The sequence below is a fragment of the Anopheles moucheti genome, chromosome 2, assembly GCF_943734755.1.
Source record: "Anopheles moucheti chromosome 2, idAnoMoucSN_F20_07, whole genome shotgun sequence".
NCBI classification, from domain to species: Eukaryota; Metazoa; Arthropoda; class Insecta; order Diptera; family Culicidae; genus Anopheles; species Anopheles moucheti.
This window is the reverse complement of record NC_069140.1, coordinates 86,716,002-86,740,126: the sequence shown is the minus strand read 5'-3', so window position 1 is coordinate 86,740,126 and position 24,125 is coordinate 86,716,002. Positions and strand designations below refer to the sequence as shown.

The 24,125-nt window shown below is 43.2% G+C and overlaps 2 protein-coding genes across 2 annotated transcripts; both read left to right on the top strand.

Annotated features, from left to right (window-relative positions):
• Positions 1-7,171: 7,171 nt before the first annotated feature.
• LOC128299808 (protein obstructor-E-like) lies at positions 7,172-8,186 on the top strand. The gene is made up of 2 exons (XM_053035903.1): positions 7,172-7,252; positions 7,611-8,186. The coding sequence occupies exons 1-2, from the start codon at positions 7,172-7,174 to the stop codon at positions 8,007-8,009; spliced, it is 480 nt and encodes a 159-aa protein (XP_052891863.1). The 3' UTR covers positions 8,010-8,186.
• An 11,687-nt stretch (positions 8,187-19,873) lies between these two features.
• Positions 19,874-23,267, top strand: LOC128299636 (protein O-mannosyltransferase 1). Its single transcript, XM_053035651.1, has 4 exons — positions 19,874-20,214; positions 20,292-20,457; positions 21,021-21,156; positions 21,523-23,267. Exons 1-4 carry the CDS (start codon positions 19,874-19,876, stop codon positions 23,265-23,267), a joined length of 2,388 nt encoding a protein of 795 aa, XP_052891611.1.
• The last annotated feature ends 858 nt before the right edge of the window (positions 23,268-24,125 follow it).

Here is a 24,125-nt window from a genome sequence, read left to right as displayed (position 1 = left end):
GCCGGAGACAGTTTGCAGTTGCTTTGTTCACTTCACGCATTTCAGCTGTCAGTCAGTTAGAGTTAGTGCCCGAGCGAATTATTTACCATTCGCGCGCAGTGGAACAGGAAACACATGCACCGCCGGTGTCGGTGTACAAAGTTTGTTTTCCTTAATGATGCACCCAAATGGAAGTAAATTGGTTTGAACAGTCAATGGTGCGGTAAAGGAGTTGGCCAGAGTTCTGCCAATCGAATAATCATTATCATACGTTTGCCGGTTGAATAGTTTGTGGGATGCACTGGGGCGCGCAAATATACAAACATTAATCATAACGGATTGTTTAAATTAATTAAAAAAAATCATCTTAAACAAACATGCTTACGTATGATAATATTCTAACAATAGAAAAATACAATTGTTGCGCTTTTTTTTTATTTTAAGAGTAATTTAAAACACTTCAAAATTGACCAACAGTACAATGAGCTCCAACTTTCATAAGTATTTTCGCTTAATGAAGAATCTAAATGTAGGCAATCCGCATTATCTATTCTAATTATGACACAATTATTGCATACTTCTAGGCGTTCAGCAATTAATACTGCTTAGTTACATTCGAACCTTAATTAAAGCTTCTGTTTGTACTTAAACAAGGCATTGGCAGACGAAAAGCACCATAACACGGTGATTGAAAAAAATCTTTTGGCTATTTTTATGCGAAACCCAACACAATCGCCATAATAAACCCTCTTGTAATCCCGATTGAAGGACTTTCCCAACTCCAGGCAATTTCCGGCTGCGAAACCCACTCGGGATGCTCGGGTGAAACCACAGCAACCCAGCAAAAGATTCAAATACCCCGCATCCCCCCTTATTTATACGGTATTTAAGGGCCACGGAAAGGGTTGTCGCAAGAAGGGTTTCCGAAGTGAGCAGAAAGTATTTATAGCATAAAATTTGCCTTCAAGCTATCGGTCAGCTCGGAAGCGATCGAAGTGAAAGACCTGATGCAATGTAATGTGATTGAGCCGTTCGGTGACGCTGGTGACGATGGTACCGTACCTGAATCAACCGTTTGTATATAGACAGGCTAGAAAACTGCTCGCAGTAACACGGAAATGTGCATCGTACCCGCTACTTCTGTTGTCTAGCGTCTTTGCAGAGGAGAACTACCGACATTTAACCTGTGTGTTTTTAGCCGTAACAGAGGCCCTTTAGGAACAAAAAACTTCCAAAACAACATAATCGAGACGAAAACCCCGTGAAATTGGTTAGCGCGAGGTCGTCCTCAGGAAATGTGTGCGAGGCAACACAAGCCCGTAATGGGATTTTAATGATAATTGGAAGAGAAAACTGCCACCATATACCCAACCGCACACACCTCTGGCTCGCCCACTTTTAGCGGTACTTTAATTTTTTCCTTTTTTTTTCGACCCTCGGCATGGGCTTTGATTTCATTTCATGCTTTCTTGCCCCACTTGGGCCCAGCGGAGGCTTTCCATTTCACTTGTCACGTGGTTTCCTCCGATTGAGCATTTGATTATGTTTGTGTGTTGGTGTCTCGGATTCCCTACTCGCGCTTCTGTCGTCGAGAAGGTCCTCACGATTTCCGCATTGCATTCGTGCTTCCTGCTTCAAAACGGTGCCCACACCGTTTTCGAATGCGTCGCGCGCGGTTGGGGTGACAAACACTTCCTCACATGTCATTGGGTGCTTCCTTTCGGGTGGCGCTGGCCTTACAACAGCGACAGTGCAAGCCAGCACGCGGACAACTTGGGTAAAAATAAATCCTATTTAAGGGCCCCGGGACCAAACAGAGTGTGAGATGGAGAGAGAAAGAAAGAGAGAGAGAGAGCACGCGATAAAAGGCGAGACTCAAAAGCCAACTCTCGGCCGCGTCCGTTGCGGTCGCATAGCAACGGCAAAACGAAGCACACGGGAAAGCGTTGCGTTATCACGGCCATCACGGCCGGATCCGTAGTATGGGGGGGGATTTATATAATTACACCTTTTCTATCTACTTGTCAATCGCCAGAACGCATATGGAAACTGTACATAATATTCGCACTGATACCGAACGTCAGTAACATCACGAAAAACCATAACATGCCAAACCATCGCTATCTCAATTGCCGTAATCGGTTCGTGATCGAGAGGAAGTGACTTGTGTGGAGAGAGTATTATTTAATCTCGGCATGCAAAACCCCCGTTCCCATATCCCGTTCGTGTTGCGTTTGCTGTTGTCTTTCGATGATGCTTTTTGTCCGTACGGGCATCACACTTTCACCGGTCTCTTCCTTCTATTTTGTTTTGTTTGAAGAGAAGGAACACTTAAAACACATCGTACACCGTTGCCAATCAGCGTGAAAGGTAATATTTAGCGAATATTTTACACACGCACACGCGTTATATGTAATTATTTAATACACTTTGATCGCACCACGCTTCCTTTCGTGTCTCGGTGAGAGACAACTTTGCTCATATTTTCGTGTCACTTTATAAAACAACACAGAAAAGCATGCTTTGTGAAACGAACACACATCACAACTTAATGCAGTTTGTACACTGCCCACTTAATGTAAACATTTTCGTATATTGTGCCTCGAAATAATAGCATTTATAGAACATGATTCGGCAACACAAATCACACGGCTCAAGAACATGGAAAAAAAATCGAAAGCAAAACAACACGGTGCACAGAAGTTCGCTTCGAAATGTTATTCTCTTTTACACACCTCTGAACGCACGGCACGGAAAAACGATCCGAATCGTCTCGCGGACGACAAGCTTCTGCGCGGTCGTGTTCGGCGCTGTACAGCGTACAACCCGACAGGGAATGGGTCATACATGTCTGCTGAGATGCTTTTTTTAATGTCAAACCGGTATCAGTTCTATGTTTTTTTTATTTCGGCTTAGAAGGTAATTTATTTAAATTTAATTTATTTAAGAAGGTAGCTCAACTGTTTTATGTTATTTAAATAATTATTATTTATGGTATAGCATTTTTTATGATTGTCAGAACATCAATAGCATCAAAACAATCAATTTAATATGAATAATTTAACCTCATTACAATATTTCAATTAGGCTCGCTAGAGTTACATAATTATTTACATATGTAAATAATATTAAAAACAATTTACAAAATAAATATTTTTATCGTGACGAACTCTGCGAGTTGTTTTGCGTGGCGCCATCTATTGGACGGTAGCTCATCTAACGCGATTATTTCTCTTTCTCTTTCTCTCATTTATTTTGCATCGTTAGAAAAAATAAACATCGTGCAAGAAACGAAAGAGAAAACAACATTGTATAGTCTGCTGTCTTCTTCACTCATCGTTGTTTGCGGTGAGTAAAGCGATGAAAATGTGAACGCGGATTTGCTTTGTGAGAAGGTGAGACACGGCGTAGTGAGAAAGTGAGAATAATGTGGTGAACAGATGAGAAGGGCTGAGTGAAAAACTAAAACTTAGGGGTAATTAGCAAAGTACGGCGAATACACCAGGATGTTTGTGAAACATTGAATAATTTTGTGTAAATTTCTATTAAAAAAATCAACAAAACTTTGTTATTATTAGATTATTGTAAGACAACCTTCGCACTTAACGACTTCAAATTTAAACATTAAAATGATCGCTATCGAGTTCTTCCATTGCTTTGAACCTAATCTAGATATTCACAAACACTCCCAGACGCATTTTAATGCCAATCTCACGAGAATCAAACCCATTCCGTATCTAATTTGGATTTAATGATGCTCGCAATCGTACAAACTTGATAGACGGAAGCCAAAAATTACTATCTACCGTATGACATCACGATCTTCCACGAGTTGATCGTCACCCGTCCACATGACCCCACGGTTAATCCACTGCTTTTGATATTGTTTTCCAGTGCATCCACGTGGAACGGACGCCCCTCCGCGGAAATGCCGCGGAAGTAGTCAGCCATGTGAAGGTGAGAAATAGAGAAACTCTACCGCAATCGGTACACGGCGCTAGCAGCGAATCCTGTGCCGAATCAGATCAGAATTAGAAAATCTGACCACAGACGTTGCCGGCACGAAGAGGAACGGTAGTGGGCGGTTGAATTATGTTTACGGTCAATAATAAGCTCCATTACCACTGCTGCGAAACAAACAGGGCTTTTTTCATGGTACAAAAAAGAACTATCAGAAAACCAACACAACGCCGGGGTGGTACGCTGGAACATTGGACGGTACACTTGTCGTTAGGCGCTGTGAACCCTCACCGTTTATGCTTGACGATGCAGTGACGTCACGGTTGGGTGAGTTTCAATGAAAGAGCCCTGTAACTGTGCAACGCAAATGGGTGCAGTGCAGCCAAAGGTGCAACCGATGGGGAGAAACTGGCGTGCCCTTTGTCAATGAACTTGTTTTGTCCTCCCTGGGGATGATGCGTGAAGCAAGTAGACAATTTTACCTTCCACGCACGAATGGGTTCGCCAGTGTGCTGCATGCTGCAAGTGCAACTGCAACAGGCTTAACGCAGTTGTACCAGCTACGATAAGTGGAATGTTTTGACGGTACGATGTTTATACGGTGCTTCTTTTGTGTAGTCTTATTGCCCGCCAATAGATGGCGCCACTAATTTTAACTGCTGGTTTGTCGAAGTTTGCATGGTAATAAATAACATTCCACCCCTTATTTACTTGTTGTTTTTTTTTTTTTCCTAGTGATGGAATTGTACTATATCATATGATCGAACTTTTGAACATTTGGGGATTTCTTAAGGAAAAATAAATCCGGGATAAACTCTTCCCTAAAGTATTGATAACCTTTGGATCATGTATGATTTACATGAATTTAAGCCCGTTTATAAGTATAATGTGAATTAACAAGTTTTGGAATAGTTTAACCACAAACGAGAATGAAAAGTGGCCTTTTTAATACCTTACAGTTAAGTAAAAATGAAGGTAATCGCAACTAATTTCAAAACTAGAAAGTTTTAGTTTTTAGCTCAAAAACCTAAGTTAAATCAGATTAGGTGCTTTCGTTAAGTCTTCAAGTTTCGGAGATTCGTGGATTTTAAAATTTGATCACTTGATATTAAGTTTTTGAAGTTGAGAAACAAATAATTTTGAATGTTTTCATACAGTTCAATTAAGTATGCGAAAATTGTCAACTTTTCCAGATTTTTCTGGAACTACTGGTACTTGTTATTCTGACCTATCTCTCAGGAATAGGCATAAGCATTTTGGAATATTGAAGTCTGAGTATAAGGATGTTTTCAAGGAAATATAATGTATAAGAAAATCGTATCTATCTTCAATTGCATGTCGTATCGTATTCGTAATAGTATCTATTGTTAAACAATTGATTTTAAACTTCAAGAATTTTATATGATATCAGCCTTTAACATTTATAAAAAAAACTCTGAAAATGATATATTAAGCACTAGACTTTATAAGACTTGGATATTTTATAAACTGCATTGCATCTATATTGTAAGTTTAGTTGATTATTTCCGATGCTCCTCCCTGTCACCGTGTAACGAATACAACTCCGATTTAATCCCCATCTGACCTTCGACTGTCATAAAAAAAAAACTACATTAGCTACAAAATGCGTCTCCAGTTTATAGCGCCCCAAACGCCACTAACGTCTCGCTTCCACGCATACATTGCGCGCAATTAGCTCACTGATGAAATTACCAAAAACGGCACACACATAATCGAACGTAGGCCGGAAAATGAATGCTGAATCATTTTCCTCCGCACCAGCGTAACGCAATGCCCGCGCCCATACACCTGCACCGATCCAGTAGCACATCCGGCGCGATGTGGGGGGGAGGGTCCATTTATTTCTCTCGAAATGCTGTGAAAACATCTCCGGTGGAAATTTGTGACCCAATTCGATGCTCTCCCGGTTTGGTTAGTCGGTGTAGTCGATATGTTATGTTTTTTTTTTGTCTATGGAGGCTTGAACGAGTGTTATTGTTTTTAATTTTGCTTATTTGAACTCCGAAAAAGGGGATTGGAACGGGACGGGATCGAGACTAACCCGTCTGGATGCTGTAATTAGAACGCACCAGCTGGTTCAACAATTACTCATCGATCGTGCGCTGCGGTGTTGAATGGCGTTGCAGTGGGTTGGGAAGGAACAAAACGGTTACAGCGTGTTGAGGGTAGTTGCCTTTTATGTACAATACTCGGTTGAACGGTGCTATCGCTTTGTTCGATTCAACTATCCGTCGATTCAGTATGAAGAGATCCAGGAGGAAAGCTCTTATTGTCCACGAATTAGTTGCCTGGGCGGATTGTATCAATGTAAATACAAATTATTACGATCTCTAAATTAGATCTCTCATCATTTAACGTTAATTGTGAAGATTTACAATGATCACTGTGAGCACTGGCTACAAACGAGTGGCTTGTTAGTGTGGGAAGAGCATCAGTGATTCAGTAGGTCAGCAAGGCATTAGCTGATATTGTATTCAATATAATGGTTCATTTGTTTTGGCTAATTTAACGCTTTGTTGAAGAATAATTATTGAGTTATATTTTATCAGTTTTCAATTTAAAAAAATCGCTCACTAGCAAAACAACCAAAATTAGTTTTCTCACTCAACAATTCACTACCTCACTCTGCACAACTCACTACCAAAATTACTAACTACTGTGTAATTGTTAAGTATTAATTGAGCATATAACTTATTAAGTAATATCATCTCAAATAAGCGCCAAAATTACCCAAAAAAGTTATCGTTTAATCTCACTCGAGTAAAATCGCTTCATCGGCCTTCCCTGTACGGGGACCAATTCTCACACCGCACAAAGGTACCACACACGAAAAAGAAAGCATAAACAACAAACGGCACTATCTAAACTTTGGCACTATCTAATCAAAAGTATTTTTAAAATCACTAGTGAGTCTTCACAGTGTCTGGAATTTGCTAATGGACCTCGACCCTATCATCTCCATATATCGCACCGAGAGGTATCCAAAGCATTGGTTCGGAGTAGGGAACAGACACCACCACCACATTGCCCTTTTATCGGAAGAACGCCATGTGGAGTAGACAATGCTCTATATGATAGTAGAGCTGATTTTTGCACTGCCCAAAATGAATTCATTCACGAATTTTTAGCATCGCAGCAAATGGTGTGGCGCATACCAGCCGGAAGAGATGGTGAAGAAGAGTGGCACACACCGGTTGCTTGACCTTCCGACATGGACATGAGCCACACTTCATCAATCATCCGGCATAGTCCCGAGTGGACGTCCGAGCATGAGCGCAAAGAGAACAAGCTGGTATCCGATATTCGCCGATGATAACAGACCCAGAGAGAGCCCCAGTGACCAGTCTGACTGTACCCGACCGCACCAGACAGGGCAACATGATGATGGATGTGTGCAACGTCAACCTTCAACGCTCGGCTGTGAGTCGGCAAACGCGTGCCACTATCGTGTGCTCTTATCATGCACTTCCCGATAGCAAAGATATCTAAGAACCTTATAAAATCAGACGACGTTCAGTTGGATGGGACTAGTACCATTCTAGTGGTGTAACGATGAAAGGTACCGTAGATTGTGCACCGAACATTCGGAAGTTTCCTATCAGCAAAAACTCACCCATATCCCATGATCTTCCCCAAATTTGGATATCTTCGCAGGATCAGGAGCTATCTTGTTCGCCATCTTGGTTCTGGTGAGCGTCCTCGCTCAGCAGGCCACGGCCGAACCAACGTGCCGTCCGACTGGTAAATATCTGACGGCTAACCCGAGAGATTGTCGCTCGTACTACTACTGCTTCGAGGGCAAACCGTACTACGGCGTCTGTGGGGCAGGCCATCAGTTCGACGAGAGTCGTCAGTCCTGCCTGCAGTCGACGGTGAGCGAGTGCTTCTCGTGCCCATCGTCCGGCATTTACAACCTGCCGCATCCGACGTCCTGCCAGAAGTTCGTTATGTGCTTCCAGGGTGTGGCCAACGAGCGCGTATGTCCGACAGGATTGCTGTTCAACGAAAAACTGCGCCAGTGTGATCTGAGCGGCAATGTGGTCTGCTGATAAATCCTGATAAATCCTGATAAAAAAAACCCCCGATATGAAACACCGACAGTATCAGTTCCATCTAGTGTGACAATGGCGGATATCTAACAAGGGCCCCCGGGCAGAAGAAACGATCAAGCGTTGCATACAACAAAAACAAAATATCAAATCAGTGGCAAACATCAAATGTGACATTCCTGCATAACATTCTTAGTGCTTGATGGTGGTCAATGGTGGTGGAGGTGTTTAGTGTGTTTTGGGTGCGAATAAAAATTTTAGAGTCTAAAACTCCATGCAAACCGTTTCACCGAGTTTCTCCAACCGGATGTGGTGGGTTTTTGGGAGGAGAGGGGGGGCCTTCTTCCTAATGGTAAACACCAGCCATATACGTACACGATCCGAACTTTCCCTTCAATGCGAACACGCAAACTCCTCCGGTCCTCTGGTTTGGAGAGGTTTGGAAGTTTCGCCACAGACCGGATCTGTCTCTTGGGACATACTGGATGTTCAGGCGCATTACTTTAGCTGTATCTTTCGCTCTTTGAGTTTAGTTTACTTATTTACGCCTCACACGCGTTGACTTCCCCCATTTGAAGTTTGCCCTCTTCCTCCCAACGGCCCAACGACCGGTCCCACCGGTCCTCCAAAGCATTAGCAGCGTATGTGAAGTTGATGATAAGAAAAAGGTTTCGGGTTAGCGAGTTCCGACCGATTGGGCGCAGGTTAGGAAGCTTTGAAAGAATTCCCTATCCCACAACGATACCCCGGAGAGTTGGTTTCATGGTCAGATACGGTGTCGCCCCGTATTATCACTGCTCGAAAACTGGACCGGCAGTGGCACGGCATTTGTTTAATTACTATTTTTACCGGTAGGTGCCGCCCGTACGGCACCGTCCCTGCGTAACATCCCGATGCGGTGGTGTGGAATTTGGCTTTTGGAAAGTTTATTGGAACCTGTTTTTCGGGTTAGTGTGGCCTTCACACACGGCACCGCGTGGCAAGCGGAGATGGGTTGATGCTTGTTGTGATGTGTGGCGTAATAAATAAACCGGAGGGCTGATTAATTTTTCCCTGCGACGAAGAGAAATTCCATAGGATTTTTCTTTTTTGTGCTTCTGACGATTTTACTTGCAGCTTGGATTAATGACTGAATGGATTGTCGAAAATCTTCAAGCTGATTAATTATTGAAATTAACTTTGAAATCCAAACTGTTTCACAAACACAGCGCTCGGATATCTTCGCAGCCATTGTACAGTTCCCACGTGCTGCAATCAATTGATAATGAGCAGCGAGTGCATAATTTATTAAAAAAAAAAAACAGAAAGCCTTCCATTAAATAACAACATAATAATTATTTGCATAATGAAGGAAAGAAAAGAAGCACTTTCCCGGAGGCGTTTGAAAGAAAGCATTTAAATTGCAACAAAATAGCAAACATCGTGAGCGTGTGGACGGTTTGATAGAAGCATGAGGCAATTCCAAACACTGCCAACACTTTCACTGGGGGCTGGATAAATGAAATGTCCGGCGAAACATGGTGCGTGCTGATGCTCGTACGATTCCACGGCCACCCCCGGCATTCGAATCGACAATTTCGTCAATTCCATTCAATGGAGGGCCCTCTCTTTAGGAGGGCCATTTTTGTACGGAATGGAAGTTACAGGGGAGGGCAACCTGGGGCTGGTGGAGATCATAAACATTCCAAGGCCATAATAGGGCCCCTCCGTACCTGGGAGGGACCTGGTTGGCATTAGAAAGTGAAACGAATGCAGTGCGAGATGTGGATTAATTCAGCTGGTAATAAGCGGGGTCTTGCAGGTGAGCCAGGTTGTACTTCGGTATTTTTCAAAAGCGTGTTCGATATTAAAAGATCGCGAAGACACGGTCGGCCAGTGTATCGAATAGACATTTTTTGATTGCCTGCAACATTCATACACGAAACAAAAAAAACCCCTATTGATGAAGGCTAACAAGTCCGACTGACTTGCATGTACGTACTGCTACATACTAGCAGTAATCTCCCGTCGATCGTCACCTGCTGGAAGCTTTCAGTTTTCATTGACTGAAGTTGCAAGAAGGGCACAAAAAAAAAAGGTAACCCCTCCATTCTACCGAGACCGCCCACAACAACCGATGGCATTTTGCAATCATTTTGGTTTTTCTGTTTTGTTGTTTCTGTGATTCATTCATCGAGCGAATGCGATTGGGCAAGCTATTCCGTGTAATAAATGCAGCCTGTTTTTAAAGTGTGCATTCCCACACAGAGCGGCAACACACACCGTAAAAGCCAATGAACCCACGGGCAAATTGTTTCCTCTGGTTAGGCGTTTTTTTGATGGAAATGTCACTGCCACGCATGTGCGCAGCTCTTATGCAGCGCTAAAGCAGCATTAAGGTGATGAGGCGATTAGAGGGCGAAAAACGCGGTATCAGTAAACGTGTAATGGACAATATTAATAAGCACAGTTACTCAGCACACACTTAATCTGGATTCAAATGTACAGAATGGCGCTAGCACCTCATCGTACCGCGCTGCGAAGACACTTCTCACCTTGACTTTCTTTACGCTTCACCAGCGTTCAGTGGCGTTGTTTTTTTTTGTTGGTTTGTTTGCGTTCGCCTTCCGATGTAGGTCATCATGTGGTCGAATGCAATCATGGTGGGGTACCTTCGGTTAAGTTAAGCATTTTTTTTCATATTCGCTGCCACAGACTGCAAGCTGATTGAGCTGCGTGTGGAATGCGGTAACCTCTGCTCCGGCACAATCGCCACTAAACTTCTCGCTTTTGCTGGTGCCGAAAATGATGATACGCACGTACACACCGAACCCCGGCTTATAACCTCCCGGTGGAGGTCCATTCACGACGGTATGGTATGGGTTGAAATGCCGAAGCGTTCACGCGCAAAAAGGTGGTCAATAGATGGACCTCTCCATTTGAAGGCGAGTTTAAGGTGTTGGCGAAGCACGGGAAGGTGTGTATGCAAAAACTAAAGCAGAAATTCTGAGAACTGCCGATTTTGAAGGGAAATTGTTATGAAGAAAGTTTCTTAAGTGCATGGCCAACCATACAAACTCATTTTCCAATTGAGTAGATATAATTACTGAACTAAGTTTGTGTCTACAATCGCATCACTTTACCAAATCCCATGCTATTTTTCCAGAAACTTCCAATATTTACCAAAGTGCCTCAAAACATTCGTTGACACCAGAAGATAAACATGATTTACAATTCAATCGCAGCTCAATTCAACACCGTAAACACAACAAAACGCTTTAAATCGGTTATTCACATTTCGATAGTAGGCCATGGGAACAAAAATGCTCAACTTTTCGGGCCTCACTCAGCCGGTGTGAAATAAAGGGGAAGTTCTCACCCCGTTGGACAATACTGTTCGCTCGAAATGTTTCGTGTCGTCGTGGCCCCACCGATGAGAACCGTCAGTCTTTCCCTTTGGACGAATCATTTCTCCTACCCTTAACTTACAGCAGCGTTTTCATTTTTCATACCCAACCGCAACTGGGGCGTCCTGTCACTGTGGGAGACGGAGCAGCATTTTCATCTCCAAAAAGTTTGTTCCATATCTGAGTGGCTCCCAAAACCAAAAAAAAATCAACCCCCCAAGAAAAATAGGCAACCCCTAAACCATTGCCCTGGTTTTGCTCGGTCAGCTTTCATCACCGTCGTCCGAAGAAGGCGAAATGGGCGAAAAAAAAATGGGGGAAGATGCGCCACGCCATTCAACACGGACAAAGAAGCATCCCGCTGAACCTGATCTCGTACGGATCGGCATCGTAAAATGTTAAACCTTTCGCACTCCACACACTCCGAGAAAAAAAAACCCCGAAAACGCATCCCACGGCGTAACACAATCCGGAGCGGTTGGTCGCCGCGGAAAGTTCACACGCGGTGTCGAAATGCAGCGCAACGACCCGGGAGTGACACGTTGTTGCCGGCAAGGATGGGGGGTTTTTGATGTTACACCGGATGGTGGTGCTAGAAGTGGCTTCTATTTTCAAGATTGTTCTTTCACAAGTTCACCGAGCGAATGTTTGCTGTTGACGGTTGCGTGCGGCGTGTAAATTGCTTCTGTTTGGTGGTTACAGGTGTCATTTTCAAATTCTAACCATCGCAAATAATAGTAATGATGGGAGGCGCATTGTTTTCCTTTTCTTTACGCCAATGAGTTTTTTTTTTTTGGAAAAGAAAGGGCTATTCGTTCTAAATTGGTTTGCAGGAAACGTTTATTTATAAATTTTTTATCAAACACAATAAATAAAAAAAAGATCCATAAAAGCAATAAGAATTCCCTAAATTCTAAACCTAAAACAACCTTTGATGTTTCGGTAACTTAAGGCGACTTTCACCTGAATTATTTAATTTTTATTTGTTATATATTATTTTGTATGTTTTATTCTATTATTTTATTTTATTTGTATTTTTTATTTTTATTATTTTTATACTAAAACTTTCCGAAGAAGTTGAAATGTCTACATCACCCTCAGTGGAATATCCGAAATAATACCTCTTAATTTTAAGAATACTTATTGCGCTACACAAGCGATCTATAAATTTAAAATCTTTACAAAAAGAAGCATAGAATATTATCAAGGTTTTATATGTGTACAGACAAAGGGAGCCCCTCAATCTGCCTTTGGAAAGCTATATCTTCTTGAGAGTGGAGTTGAAGAAAATCTCAAATGATCTTCGTTGCAGGACAGTTCCCACAACGAATTCATATCGACTTCTCCAAAATAATTGGCAATACCTTGTGATTCTTCCTTTTTCTGTTCTTTTTGTTTTGTATTTGACTTTGTCCTTGTCTATATTGGTTTTGTGAATTTTAAGTAGCAAAAGAATACAACTCCAGCATACCTTGCGCTCCAGTAATGTTTCTTTTTAATAAGAAATCAGTTACGCAAGCGCCTATTATTGATTATTGCATAACAAGTAAGATCCTCCAAATAAATGGCGACGAAGAAGAATAAATGTTTTCAAACAATAATTACTCATTCCCATCCATCTATGCCACGCCGTAGCTTCGATCTAAGGACAATTAAAAGGAAGGACACAGTAAAGTAGCAAAAATGAAAAATCATACCAAACTGTCCGCATCGCCGCCAGTGCCGCTCGCCGCCGTGCCGTTGCTCATTGTATCCGTTCGGGTCGACGGCACGGTACGCCGGAACGGTTATCCATACTCCGGCCCAGAAGCCCAGAATGGCTGTACGGTGAATCGTTCGGGGCCTTCGCGTTGCTCACTTTTTCAATTGATCTCGTGCAAGGACACACTCACACACCCAGTAGAATGCAATTTTCACCGCGAGAGCACAATTTCCATCAACTCCGCGTGTTTTTTTTTTCAACCCAACACTCACTCTAAAACTGCTAACGCACACACATCCACTCAACAGCACACGCGTTGAAGACTTTAAAGTGATTCGTAATAAATCCGGCAACGTCGGGCTGCTGCACTTTCACATTTCCTTCCCAATCAGATGCGACCGTGGCCCACCGTGGTGCTGCTGCTATGCATTAAATAATTTTCCTTCACACGGCACACCCAGTCACGTACACAGACGCGCACACACCAATCGAAACTGAACACTGCACACACAAAAATAAAAAAAAAACAGTAACAACCATTTGAAACACACTTGCATCTGAGCCTCGATATACGTGCACGTGTTTGACTTGCGCACGGTGGAACACGATCTCGGCGAGCACGGGCGTCGTTATTCCGATATCGAATTTTCACTTTTCACCGGCACACCGAAAATACAATCCACCCTCCACCCCTCCCCGTCTACTTTCCTCCCTTTTCCCTACCTTGGTACACGCCACCAACACAAGCGTCACAGTCGAACGAAAAACTTCAACGCTCGATCGACGACGAAGCTTTCGCTTTGGCGCTTTGTCTCGGATGATTTTGTAGCTAAATATGTACTTGATTCTTTTGCCTTTTTCACTCTGTGTTATACGTATTCCTTTCTACTGCACAGCCTGCACGATCTGTGGTGCGTAATAGCGATTTTCCTACCCTTCGATCAGTGGCGGGTGTTGGGAAAATTTCTCCCGCCGTGTTTGCGGGAACGGGGCTTTGCACACGGAACGGGGAACGGCCACCACAACAGCAGCACGACTTGTAAAAAAGGTAAAGGCTACGCGATTTGTTAGCACATAGCGCCTATTTCGGTGATGCTTGTTGTAATGTTTGATGGTTTTTGCCTACTGGTTGTTTGGCCTTATCGATACACTCTGCATTATCTAGCTGCGGGGCAGTGTGGCAGCACCATACACTCGTCTCGTTTACGTCAAGTTGTTCGTGTTTACATGTTTAACGCAAGGGAAGAGTCGGTCTTAGCACCATCCAGTTAAGGGAAAAGCACCTGTAAATAGAGATTCAGTGAGAGAAAGAAAGAAAAGAAAGCTTCATAAAGTATCATGCAAATTAACCACACACATTGATTGTTTTATTCTGGTTTATTGATTATTGCTTGAAAACAAAAAAAGTAATAAGCAAAAATTGGCGAGAAAAATAGAACAAAACACAAAAAGGAATAATTTCTAAACCTTTTAGTTTCACTTTACTGTAATTAAGATTTTTTTGGGGGTGTACTAAGTTGAAATATATTTTTTGTTACATGTTAAAGAATAGTTTTAAATATTTTATTATTTATTTTGTATACAATAGCTTTTAATTTATTGTATATAGTTTAAGGATTGACGATTGTAGCAAAAATGTATGTAAAATTGAAATTTAATTATTATAAGGCAGTTGAGTTGTTTGAAAAAAAAACCTTCACACTAAAAAGGCAAAAGGAGTATTAAGATCAACTAATTCATTTTTTGAATAACATCAAGATCGTAAGAACTTTATGTCTTAAGCAATTCACTCGCCAGTCAACGGGGAAGTTAAAGTGAGATCTACCCCTACCAGACCTAGACTACCATTCCACTTACGGTCCCTAAGGTGTTTGTTCCGCCGCTGGTCTTAAGTACGCAACTAATCTTCTCTTTCCTTTTATCAATAACTAAGAACTTAATGTAGCCCTTTGGTTGTAATGATAGCGGTAACGGTCTTCACACGACAGGACCGGTTCAAAAACCCTTCCGAATGAATCTCCCGTACGCAGGACTATCCGGCTACGAGTAAATAATGTCAACAAAAGCTAGAAATGAGAGACCTCGAGCTGTTTAAGTTATTGTGCCGATAAAGTAGACAACTTCTTATTGATCTACCATTGATCAATTGAATGTTGGAGTAAAAATCGATGATTTCTCTACATATATTTAGAGTGGGTTCTATAGATTGGGCGCCCACAGACTTCAAAGAGTTGCTTTGTTGTATTATTGGCTGATTTAAAGAAATAAATCTCTTAAAATTGAAGTTACTGAGGGGAAATATCCTCAATCGTAACACGGATGATAAAACTAACTCTAATTTAGTAATACTATTTCTTTTCGATCAAAACACCTACGAATTATTACAATAAGTGAGGTATTTTTATGCTCTTTTCTTACTTGCGAGTCAACAAACCCTTAACCCCATTATGATTAAGAGCAAAATAGTCGTAAATAGCAACGGAAAACTTCCAAATGACACACATTATACGTTACATGGTCTTGAAACAACAACTATGTCTTGTAACATACATAGTAGCACAACATTCAAGTCCCTCTCGATTCAGGCCACCGTGGAAAAACATGCCCAGCAACGTGTCAAATGCTACCGAATCACAATGTTTTACCTCCCGGCACGGATTGCAGTGGATGCAGAGGGCTAAACACAGATAAGCTGCATCACCAACTCGCCGAACCAGGTGTTGGGAGCATCTTTTGGCCGCGTGATGATGTCAGCATTCCATTCGTGGAGCGATGGGGTTTCATTTGCAACCTCACCGTCCACCGTTAACCTGTTCTGTTTCTACGGAAGACATCGCGAAACAACTTGCTGCGGGGGAATGGTTCGAATCGTGATCGATGTACTAACCCATCTTTAGATTAAGCCAGGTGCGGTTTTGGCCGAATGATTACAACTTCAATTACCCACAGGGCCCCCGTTCCCAAACATACCACCGGGGTCGATCACTTGCCAAACTATGATCCCTTCTGACTGATGGCAAAACTGATGCAACCGGGGGCTGTAATTGTAAGTGACAAATTGTGCACTAAATCAGCCCCGAGAGGGGTCTCTTTTTGCCTCGAAGTTGCAGTTTTTTTGAAGGGAGGTACACCCAGAAGAAGAATGGCGTATTACGTGACGTGCCTGTATCGCAACAGCAATAACATTTCCTAACCGTACCTTAGCTAAACATTTACATTAATATCGCTCAACTGGTGGCTTCTACGTGCAAGCAATTTTATTCGTTTATCAGGTGCATTGGTGTACGTACGGGGCCAAACGATTTAACAATATTGAAACTAACAAGCGACCACACCGTGAAAAAAAAACAACATCTCAAACAACGTTGCCTGCCAGGTTGCTGTTTTTTTCGGTTTCGTTTCAACACGGTTGATACTTCGGTCCCCTATCGTCGAGATGAAACGTGCCCCAGTTTGCTGACAATAATCCTCCGCGAGCGGGCCCCGCCGCAGCAAACAGTATTTTGCAGCCGCCCTATGCTGGGGAGGAACGCAATCATATTGAGGTCAGGTGAACACTCTCGGGCTAGCCTTCTAGCCATCATCATCATGGCTGACACTGAGGGTGGTTTAATTTTAGAACAGTTGGAACGTTTCTATCTAGCTTCATAAATTTAGATGAAGTTCATTTTAAAAAAAATAATAGTTTATGTATTATTTTTTTATTAAAAGGAGGATAAAAATCCATTATTTAAAAAAAAATGTGAATAAAGTATTTATTTACTGTCTGCTCATTTTGTCTAATTTAGTAATATTCAATGAATTGATAAATTATAGAAACAAATTATAACTAATTTCAGAAATATAACTAGACCATTCATTACAAAATTTACTTTATTAGTACTATTATGACTTTAGTACTAATTTAATTAAACTGACCCATTAAACAAAATATACTTTGTGAAAAAATAAAAATAAAATCTCATATCGGGTTTCCAGCCACTACGGCCACTCAACTCTTTTCTTCAAACAGGCGGCCACACTCGGAGCGTACGGCTGGGTGTGTGCGTCGTCTGCTGTGATATAATGCAGCGAAGACGGGCACACAGTCGCAAATTGCCTACAGTGCGCATTAGATAATGACTTATTAAACGTGTACCAGACAGAGGCCGAGTCGAATGCATTTCCTTAAATCAACGAAAAGAAAAAAAACCGAGACATAACTATTGATAAAAGCACACGTGGAATAGAAAGAGCGAGCTGTGAATCGCAGCGACTGTGGTAACCTTTAGCGCACCGTGCTCTTCGACAAACCACACCACACGCACCCACGATGACGATGGCTAGCAAAATGCGCCTTGAACGATTTGCATATTTTCATTCTTTAGCAGCTTGAATCACAGCGCACAAACACACGCGCAATGGCCGTGTGTGGGGCAAACGAATGGAAGGGCGAATTACAACGGCGTGTCTTAGCACATGCCTATTGTTCGCGCAGGGACAGAACCATCACAATTCTTCGCATTCGGATCGGACCATTCCACCTCTTCCCAATCACTGCTAGCATAAGGTTAGCACACACTTGCAAGGAGACAAAAGACTTACGCACCAGTCGCCAGTTCGCCCCAAAGCAACCCCTCGGAGGACAACAATTGTGCTGTACCAAAGGGAAATTCCTTTCACAAATTTCACATTCTTCAAATTCGATCTTCGCTTCCCTTGCCCACCCACCTACGTTCGTGGAGGGTTGATGCCGATCGCGGCTCAGCAGCAAAAACAAAAACAACCAACACACACACGCACGAAATTGTGCTCACCTTCTCACCCACACGCACGTTCGCGGACCGTTGTGCGCGATGTTGAACGCATACAGATTTTCGCGACAAACGATTTTGACGTTTCCGCAAAAATAAAAAAAATGTCCCGTTGAAAGGGAATGATGGATGGAGGGTGCAAGTGCTGGGTGAGAATGGAAGCGGCGCGAGCCACACATTAAAAATCCACCGCACGAAATATTTTCACCTTCATCGCCTTGCAAATCACAGACCTATGTTTTAACAATGGAGCAACACACACCGTTCCTATGTGTGTGCGCGAGCGCGCGCGCGCACCCGTTCGTTTGCTTCTGCCGTTCTTTTTGCTTCCATTCGACACCAAACTCATTTACCATGCGCAATCGTAGTCAGATTTCAGGTCGCAACCGAGCACCACCGTCACTGTCACCGGATGCACTTACGTCCTGGGCTATTTTAAACCACGGTTGCACAATGCACGAACACCAAGCTGCACCGCACTGCTGGTGTTGAGGAATGGTTCGAAAAATTAAAAACGGTTCGAGATTTCCGACAGCCAAACATGATCGGCTGCGAACACGGGGCACAGCAGTTGTCCGGACGCGACCGATACACAAACGGAACAAACGATCACTACGATCGGAGCCACCACGCCACCCTCTGTTGCTGTAGGGGTGTGTTGATCGTTTGGCAGGGAGTTGAACTTTCTAGCCGCACACAGAAGCAGTTCGGTAGTGGTGGTGTTGATGTTGCAGGGTTTGATGATAAAGAAACACAATTTAGTTTATTAAATAGAACATTTATACAATTAAAATCTATTACACTCAAATTAACCTTATCACTTATACGTTTAAATTTCGGTACATCACGCAACGTGATAAAATAATTTAATTTGTCGATGTAGTAAACATTTTTCGATCATCCATATGCAGTCACAACCCCTGCTCAGGTGCGCTCGTCGATCTACAGGTACAAGTATGGGTGTATCGTTAAGGGTTGTAAACGTATAATGCGCTCTCGTTCGTTCGGGATTCCTAAATTTTGTTTTAAACCACGGATAATCGAGCTTTACGAACTTTTCCATGAAATTGTTCGATATATAATAGAAACAAAATTAGGCTTTAAAAGAATGGCATATAATTGGTACATAAAAGAAATTTAATTATAAGATATCATAATCCATTTGTATTGAAAATATATACAACAGCAATCTAACGGTTCTTTCACTATCAAGCTTAATTACTTATTTTACATATTAAGATGCAAATAATTTACAAACTTCTTTAGTACTTTATTTTATTATTATCCTGAAAAATAAGATACATCCCGTAATAAACATAAAATTGAGAGAGAAAAACGGTGAATAAACAATGTTCTCGTTAAACGCCGTAATGTATGCAATCGCCCATACACATGCTCAATTATGCTGCTCAGAAATAAGGGTTGATTTGTAATCACTTACAAACATTTCCATTTTATTATTTTCATCGCTTCACTTGGTTTTTTGTTTTGTTTTTTTACAAAATAATAAATTAGTTTCACGAAATCATATCGGTTTGTTTAATTACAAATAGATTTCCGATAAAAACAACATGTTTAGCATATAATAAAATGCTTCTACATTAACAAACGTGTACACCTACCGCAAAATGATTACCTTTACTTGCTTCTGTTGCTCTCAAACAACATCACAACCCTTAACGTGTTTTCTTCCGCATTTTTGCTTCACTTTGACAGATGGAACCAGTTTCATATTCCTTCTACCACTGCCATTCACTTTCAGCTGTACGATCGCGCTAGTATTTGTGTGCGTTTCTGCTGTTGGCTGGTAGATTAACGCAGCACAAATCCTCATCTTCAGTTACCAAAAATCACACGCACGAACAACAACTGGTTGCGTAAACGCAGCCATCTTCACGATCGCACTTCACGAGCTTGTGGTTGTGTTTAAATGTCGTGGCATTTGCGTTCGCTGCACGGTAAGCCACTTAACACGCGCAACTAATGGAGCCAGTGAGTGAAGCCTCCGACACGGCCACAGTGCGCAGCCGTAAGGCACAGAAGAAGCAGCAGAAAGTTAGTGAAGATAGCAAAAATCCACGATCGACATCCATGGAGACGGATGCAAACGAAAGACATCATCAAACAAGCGACGAACCCGAAAAGTGTGCAAAGCCAGATGATGACAAACCCAAAGAGAGCACTGATCGGAATGCGGAATGCGAGGAAGTGGACGATCGGTTCAGTTTTTCCATTCGTCTAGAGTTCAATGCAGCTACGATGGGACTGTTTTTGCTGTCATTCCTGACCCGCTTCTATCGGATCACACACCCACGGGGCGTTGTGTAAGTGCGAAAAACGGTTCTTTAATGAATGAACCTTTCGTTTAACACCTTCTTCCGATCGTTTTTTTTACTTCCAGATTCGATGAGATACACTTCGGGAAGTTCGTTTCGCTGTACCTTAAAAATACCTTCTACTTCGATCAGCATCCCCCTCTCGGCAAGCTGCTGATCGCAGGCGCTGCAGGTGCCGTCGGCTATAGTGGGAGCTTCGAGTTTCCGAAAATCGGTAGCGAATATGATGCGGTAAGTGATAGCGAATAGCGCGCGGCTACGTGGTCCACAATTGGGAAATCTTCAAACCGCAAATGAGAACCAGTTTTGCGACACCGCGCAGCGCACACACAATGGGTGACGCAAATGAACCGTGCGCTACGGTGGAACGGGTTTGAGGGATATGAAACCGTAACCTTCGCCGTGGTTGCGATGGGCGGTAGGGAGCTAATCCTACTGCTTCCCTTCCGTTGCATGAAGATGAAAGTGAAGAAGCATCTCGCGTTACGTGCATACTGTTTGCAGTGGCGTTTAACGAATCTTGCTCACCTTGCAAGACGCCTAGCTTGGGGTCTGCCCAAAGCTTGCAGTTCAGATGAAAGTTCAATACGGTTGAGGTTTCGGTTGATACGTTTTGATTATTAAGTAAATGTCAGTGTCACTCTTTTGTGCGGAAAAGCTATCCATAATGGAAGATATGTGAATGTTATGAGCGTTTGGACTAAAAATGACGCCTTCCCAAAGGTGCTGCAGTAAATACAAACTCGGCAAAAAACAATAATATTAAATGGATAATTTTTCGTGTCTTTTTCTAGTCGGTGCCCATACTTGCGTTGCGCTTCGTTCCGGCTCTATGTGGCAGCCTTCTGGCCCCTGTCGTCTATTCAATACTACGGCAGGTGAAGCTCGGCCAAGGAGTTAGCATTCTAGGTGGACTTCTCATCATTCTGGGTAAGTAAAACTTCATGAAGCTGTTGAAAAGATTTATTCCTGAATATCTTCAGAGAGGAGCCATAAAAACTCCCAAAAGATCTTCAACGGTTCTTGAACCTTCAAAGATTAATGAATCCAAGAAGTAAGGATTAATAGATTACAAACATTCAAGAAGTCTCATAGATGCTAAAAAATATTAAAAAGACGTAGAATCACGATTCCTTGAAGATTTAGGAATCTTTTCGTATCCCTTAATCTTCAGAATAGATTCAGAGTTATTTCCGCAAGCAAAGATTCAATCAGACCCATGAATTTGAATCAGATTCACCTAAGATTAGTCTTACCGGAACATAATCTCATTGAAACATTCCTTCCTTCCTCCAGATAATGCTCTGCTGACGCATTCGCGCTTTATCCTGATGGAATCGATGCTGCTGTTCTTCGCAGCAGTTGGTATTCTGACCGTGCTCCGGTTCCTTCAGGCAAACCCATTCTCCGTACGCTGGTGGACACTGGGGACGATTGCATCCGCCTCGCTAACTGCAGCTGTTTGCGTTAAGTTTGTCGGATTCTACAGCTACCTACTGGCAATGTACATCATGGGGCGACACATCTGGATGGAGTTACCCGATCGGCGGACATCGAACGCTTACATCCTCTTCAAAGTGATCGCTAAAGCCGTTTTGATAGTGAGCGTATCGTTGGCTGTTTATGTCGGTTGTTTCTATCTGCACTTTGCAACGCTGTACAAGGCAGGTCCCCATGACAATGTGATGACTAGCGCTTTTCAGGCATCTCTTGAAGGTGGCTTAGCATCGATCACGAAGGGTCAACCGTTGCGCGTTCAGCATGGTTCGCAGATCACGCTCAAACACACGCACGGACGCGTTTGTTGGTTGCACTCGCACACGCACGTGTACCCGATCAAGTACAAAGATGGACGTGGTTCGAGCCATCAGCAGCAGGTAACGTGCTACGGATTTAAGGACGTCAACAACTGGTGGATTGTGAAGCGACCCAACAAGGACAGCCTGATGGTAGATGACGAACCGGATTACATCGAGCACGGAGATGTTATCCAGTTGGTACACGGTGTGACAAGCCGTGCGCTAAACTCGCACGATGTTGCCTCCCCGATGTCCCCACTCTGTCAGGAGGTGTCCTGCTACATCGACTACAACATCTCGATGCAGGCCAACTTACTGTGGCGCGTGGAGCTACTGAATGGTAAGGAATCCAAGAACAAGTGGCATGCGATCACGTCCCAGGTCCGATTGGTGCACGTCAACACGACGGCGGCCCTAAAGTACACCGGCGAACAGCTACCGGACTGGGGATTCAATCAATTTGAGGTGGCAGCTGATCGTCGTCAGCAGACTATCGACACTATTTGGAACGTGGAGGAGCATCGGTATACGCAACACAAGGACAAGAAGGAAGTACTCAGCAAGCTGCTCGCGACCGAGATGATACCGACGGAACCAACGAAGCTGTCGTTTTGGAATAAGTTCTCTGAGTTGCAGCTGAAGATGCTGCTACACGCCGACAAACTCGAAAGCCACATGTACTCCTCGGAACCGCATGAGTGGCCACTGATGGATAAGGGTATTGCCTACTGGATTGCAGGCGAATCAAATGCCCAGGTGCATCTGCTAGGGAACCTTGTCATCTGGTACTCGGCTTCAATGGCCATCCTGATGTACGTAGGGTTCTTGGTGTTCTACCTCATCCGTCGGCGCCGGGAGGTGTACGATCTGGATCCCGTCGAATGGGATCGATTCCGGATGGGTGGTGAGATATTCCTAGCCGGATATCTGATCCACTATCTGCCGTACTACTTCGTCGAGCGGACACTCTTCCTGTACAACTATCTGCCGGCGCTCCTGTTCAAGGTGATGCTGCTGTGTTTTGTGATTGATCACTGTCAGCTCGCCATAAGGAAGTTCGTCAAACAGCCGATGGTGGTGGTGGGCATCTTCCGGGCAATAGTGGTCGCATGGTTTGCCGGTGTGCTGTACTTCTTCCAACGCTATAGCGTGCTTAGCTACGGAACGACGGCTCTATCTTCCGACGACGTGCTCGAGCTGCGCCTTAAGGATACCTGGGATCTGATCGTACACAAGCCTTAGGCGTATTCGCAATAGCTTAGCTAGAAAAGACGCGTTTAGTTGGTAGTTACTGAAAATACTCTGTTTTCTCTACGAAAATACATTGTTACCTTCATCTTTTATAGCTGCGTCTTATTCCAAGTTATTTTCCGATATTCCGAAATCTCCCAACGAGTTAGCTCTTCCCATCCGAATTTTTGCGGGCGAAATTGGGAAGTGATCCACTCCATCTGCTCAAACATCAGAGTGATAGTGATGTCGGGAATCCGGGAACGGGAAAACCGGATCGAGGGAATCTTCAAGGTGAAGTGCGTGAAACGAACCAAAGAATCGTTGACACTGCGAGGAAGGATGCTTGAACGGGCACTTGACTTTCCGGTATGTGATCCACGGTGGGCTATGACGGTGATCGATCTCTCGAAGCACCCTAAGAAAGGAAAAGAAGAAGCAGCTCCAACAAAAAAAAACAAATCCCCAAAACAGTAACCTGACTTCAGGCACCTGGTATGCGCGTGAGCTTTGTTTGTTGGCGTTTGTCTAGTGGAGTGTTGAACTGGTGGTAAACTGGTAAACACTTACCTGCACGGCGTGTGATTCCATCCATTCGGTTAGTTGTCGAAGATCAGTTTACCGGCGGGACGATCTGTGCTCGAAAAGTTGGGGAAGCTCATTTTTGTTTTGAAGCTATTCTAGCTGCAAATGCGAAACGCACGGGAGCTTAGAAACAGTACGCGTGATCGTCCCATTCATAAACGAGCGTAATCAGTAGCATGAGTAGCCTGATGATACCTTGATAGCACTCGAGAAGAAACAACTTCACGGAAGTTAGGTTTTCGGCACAACGTCTACGAACGTTTGGGGCCGGAACAATCGAATGAG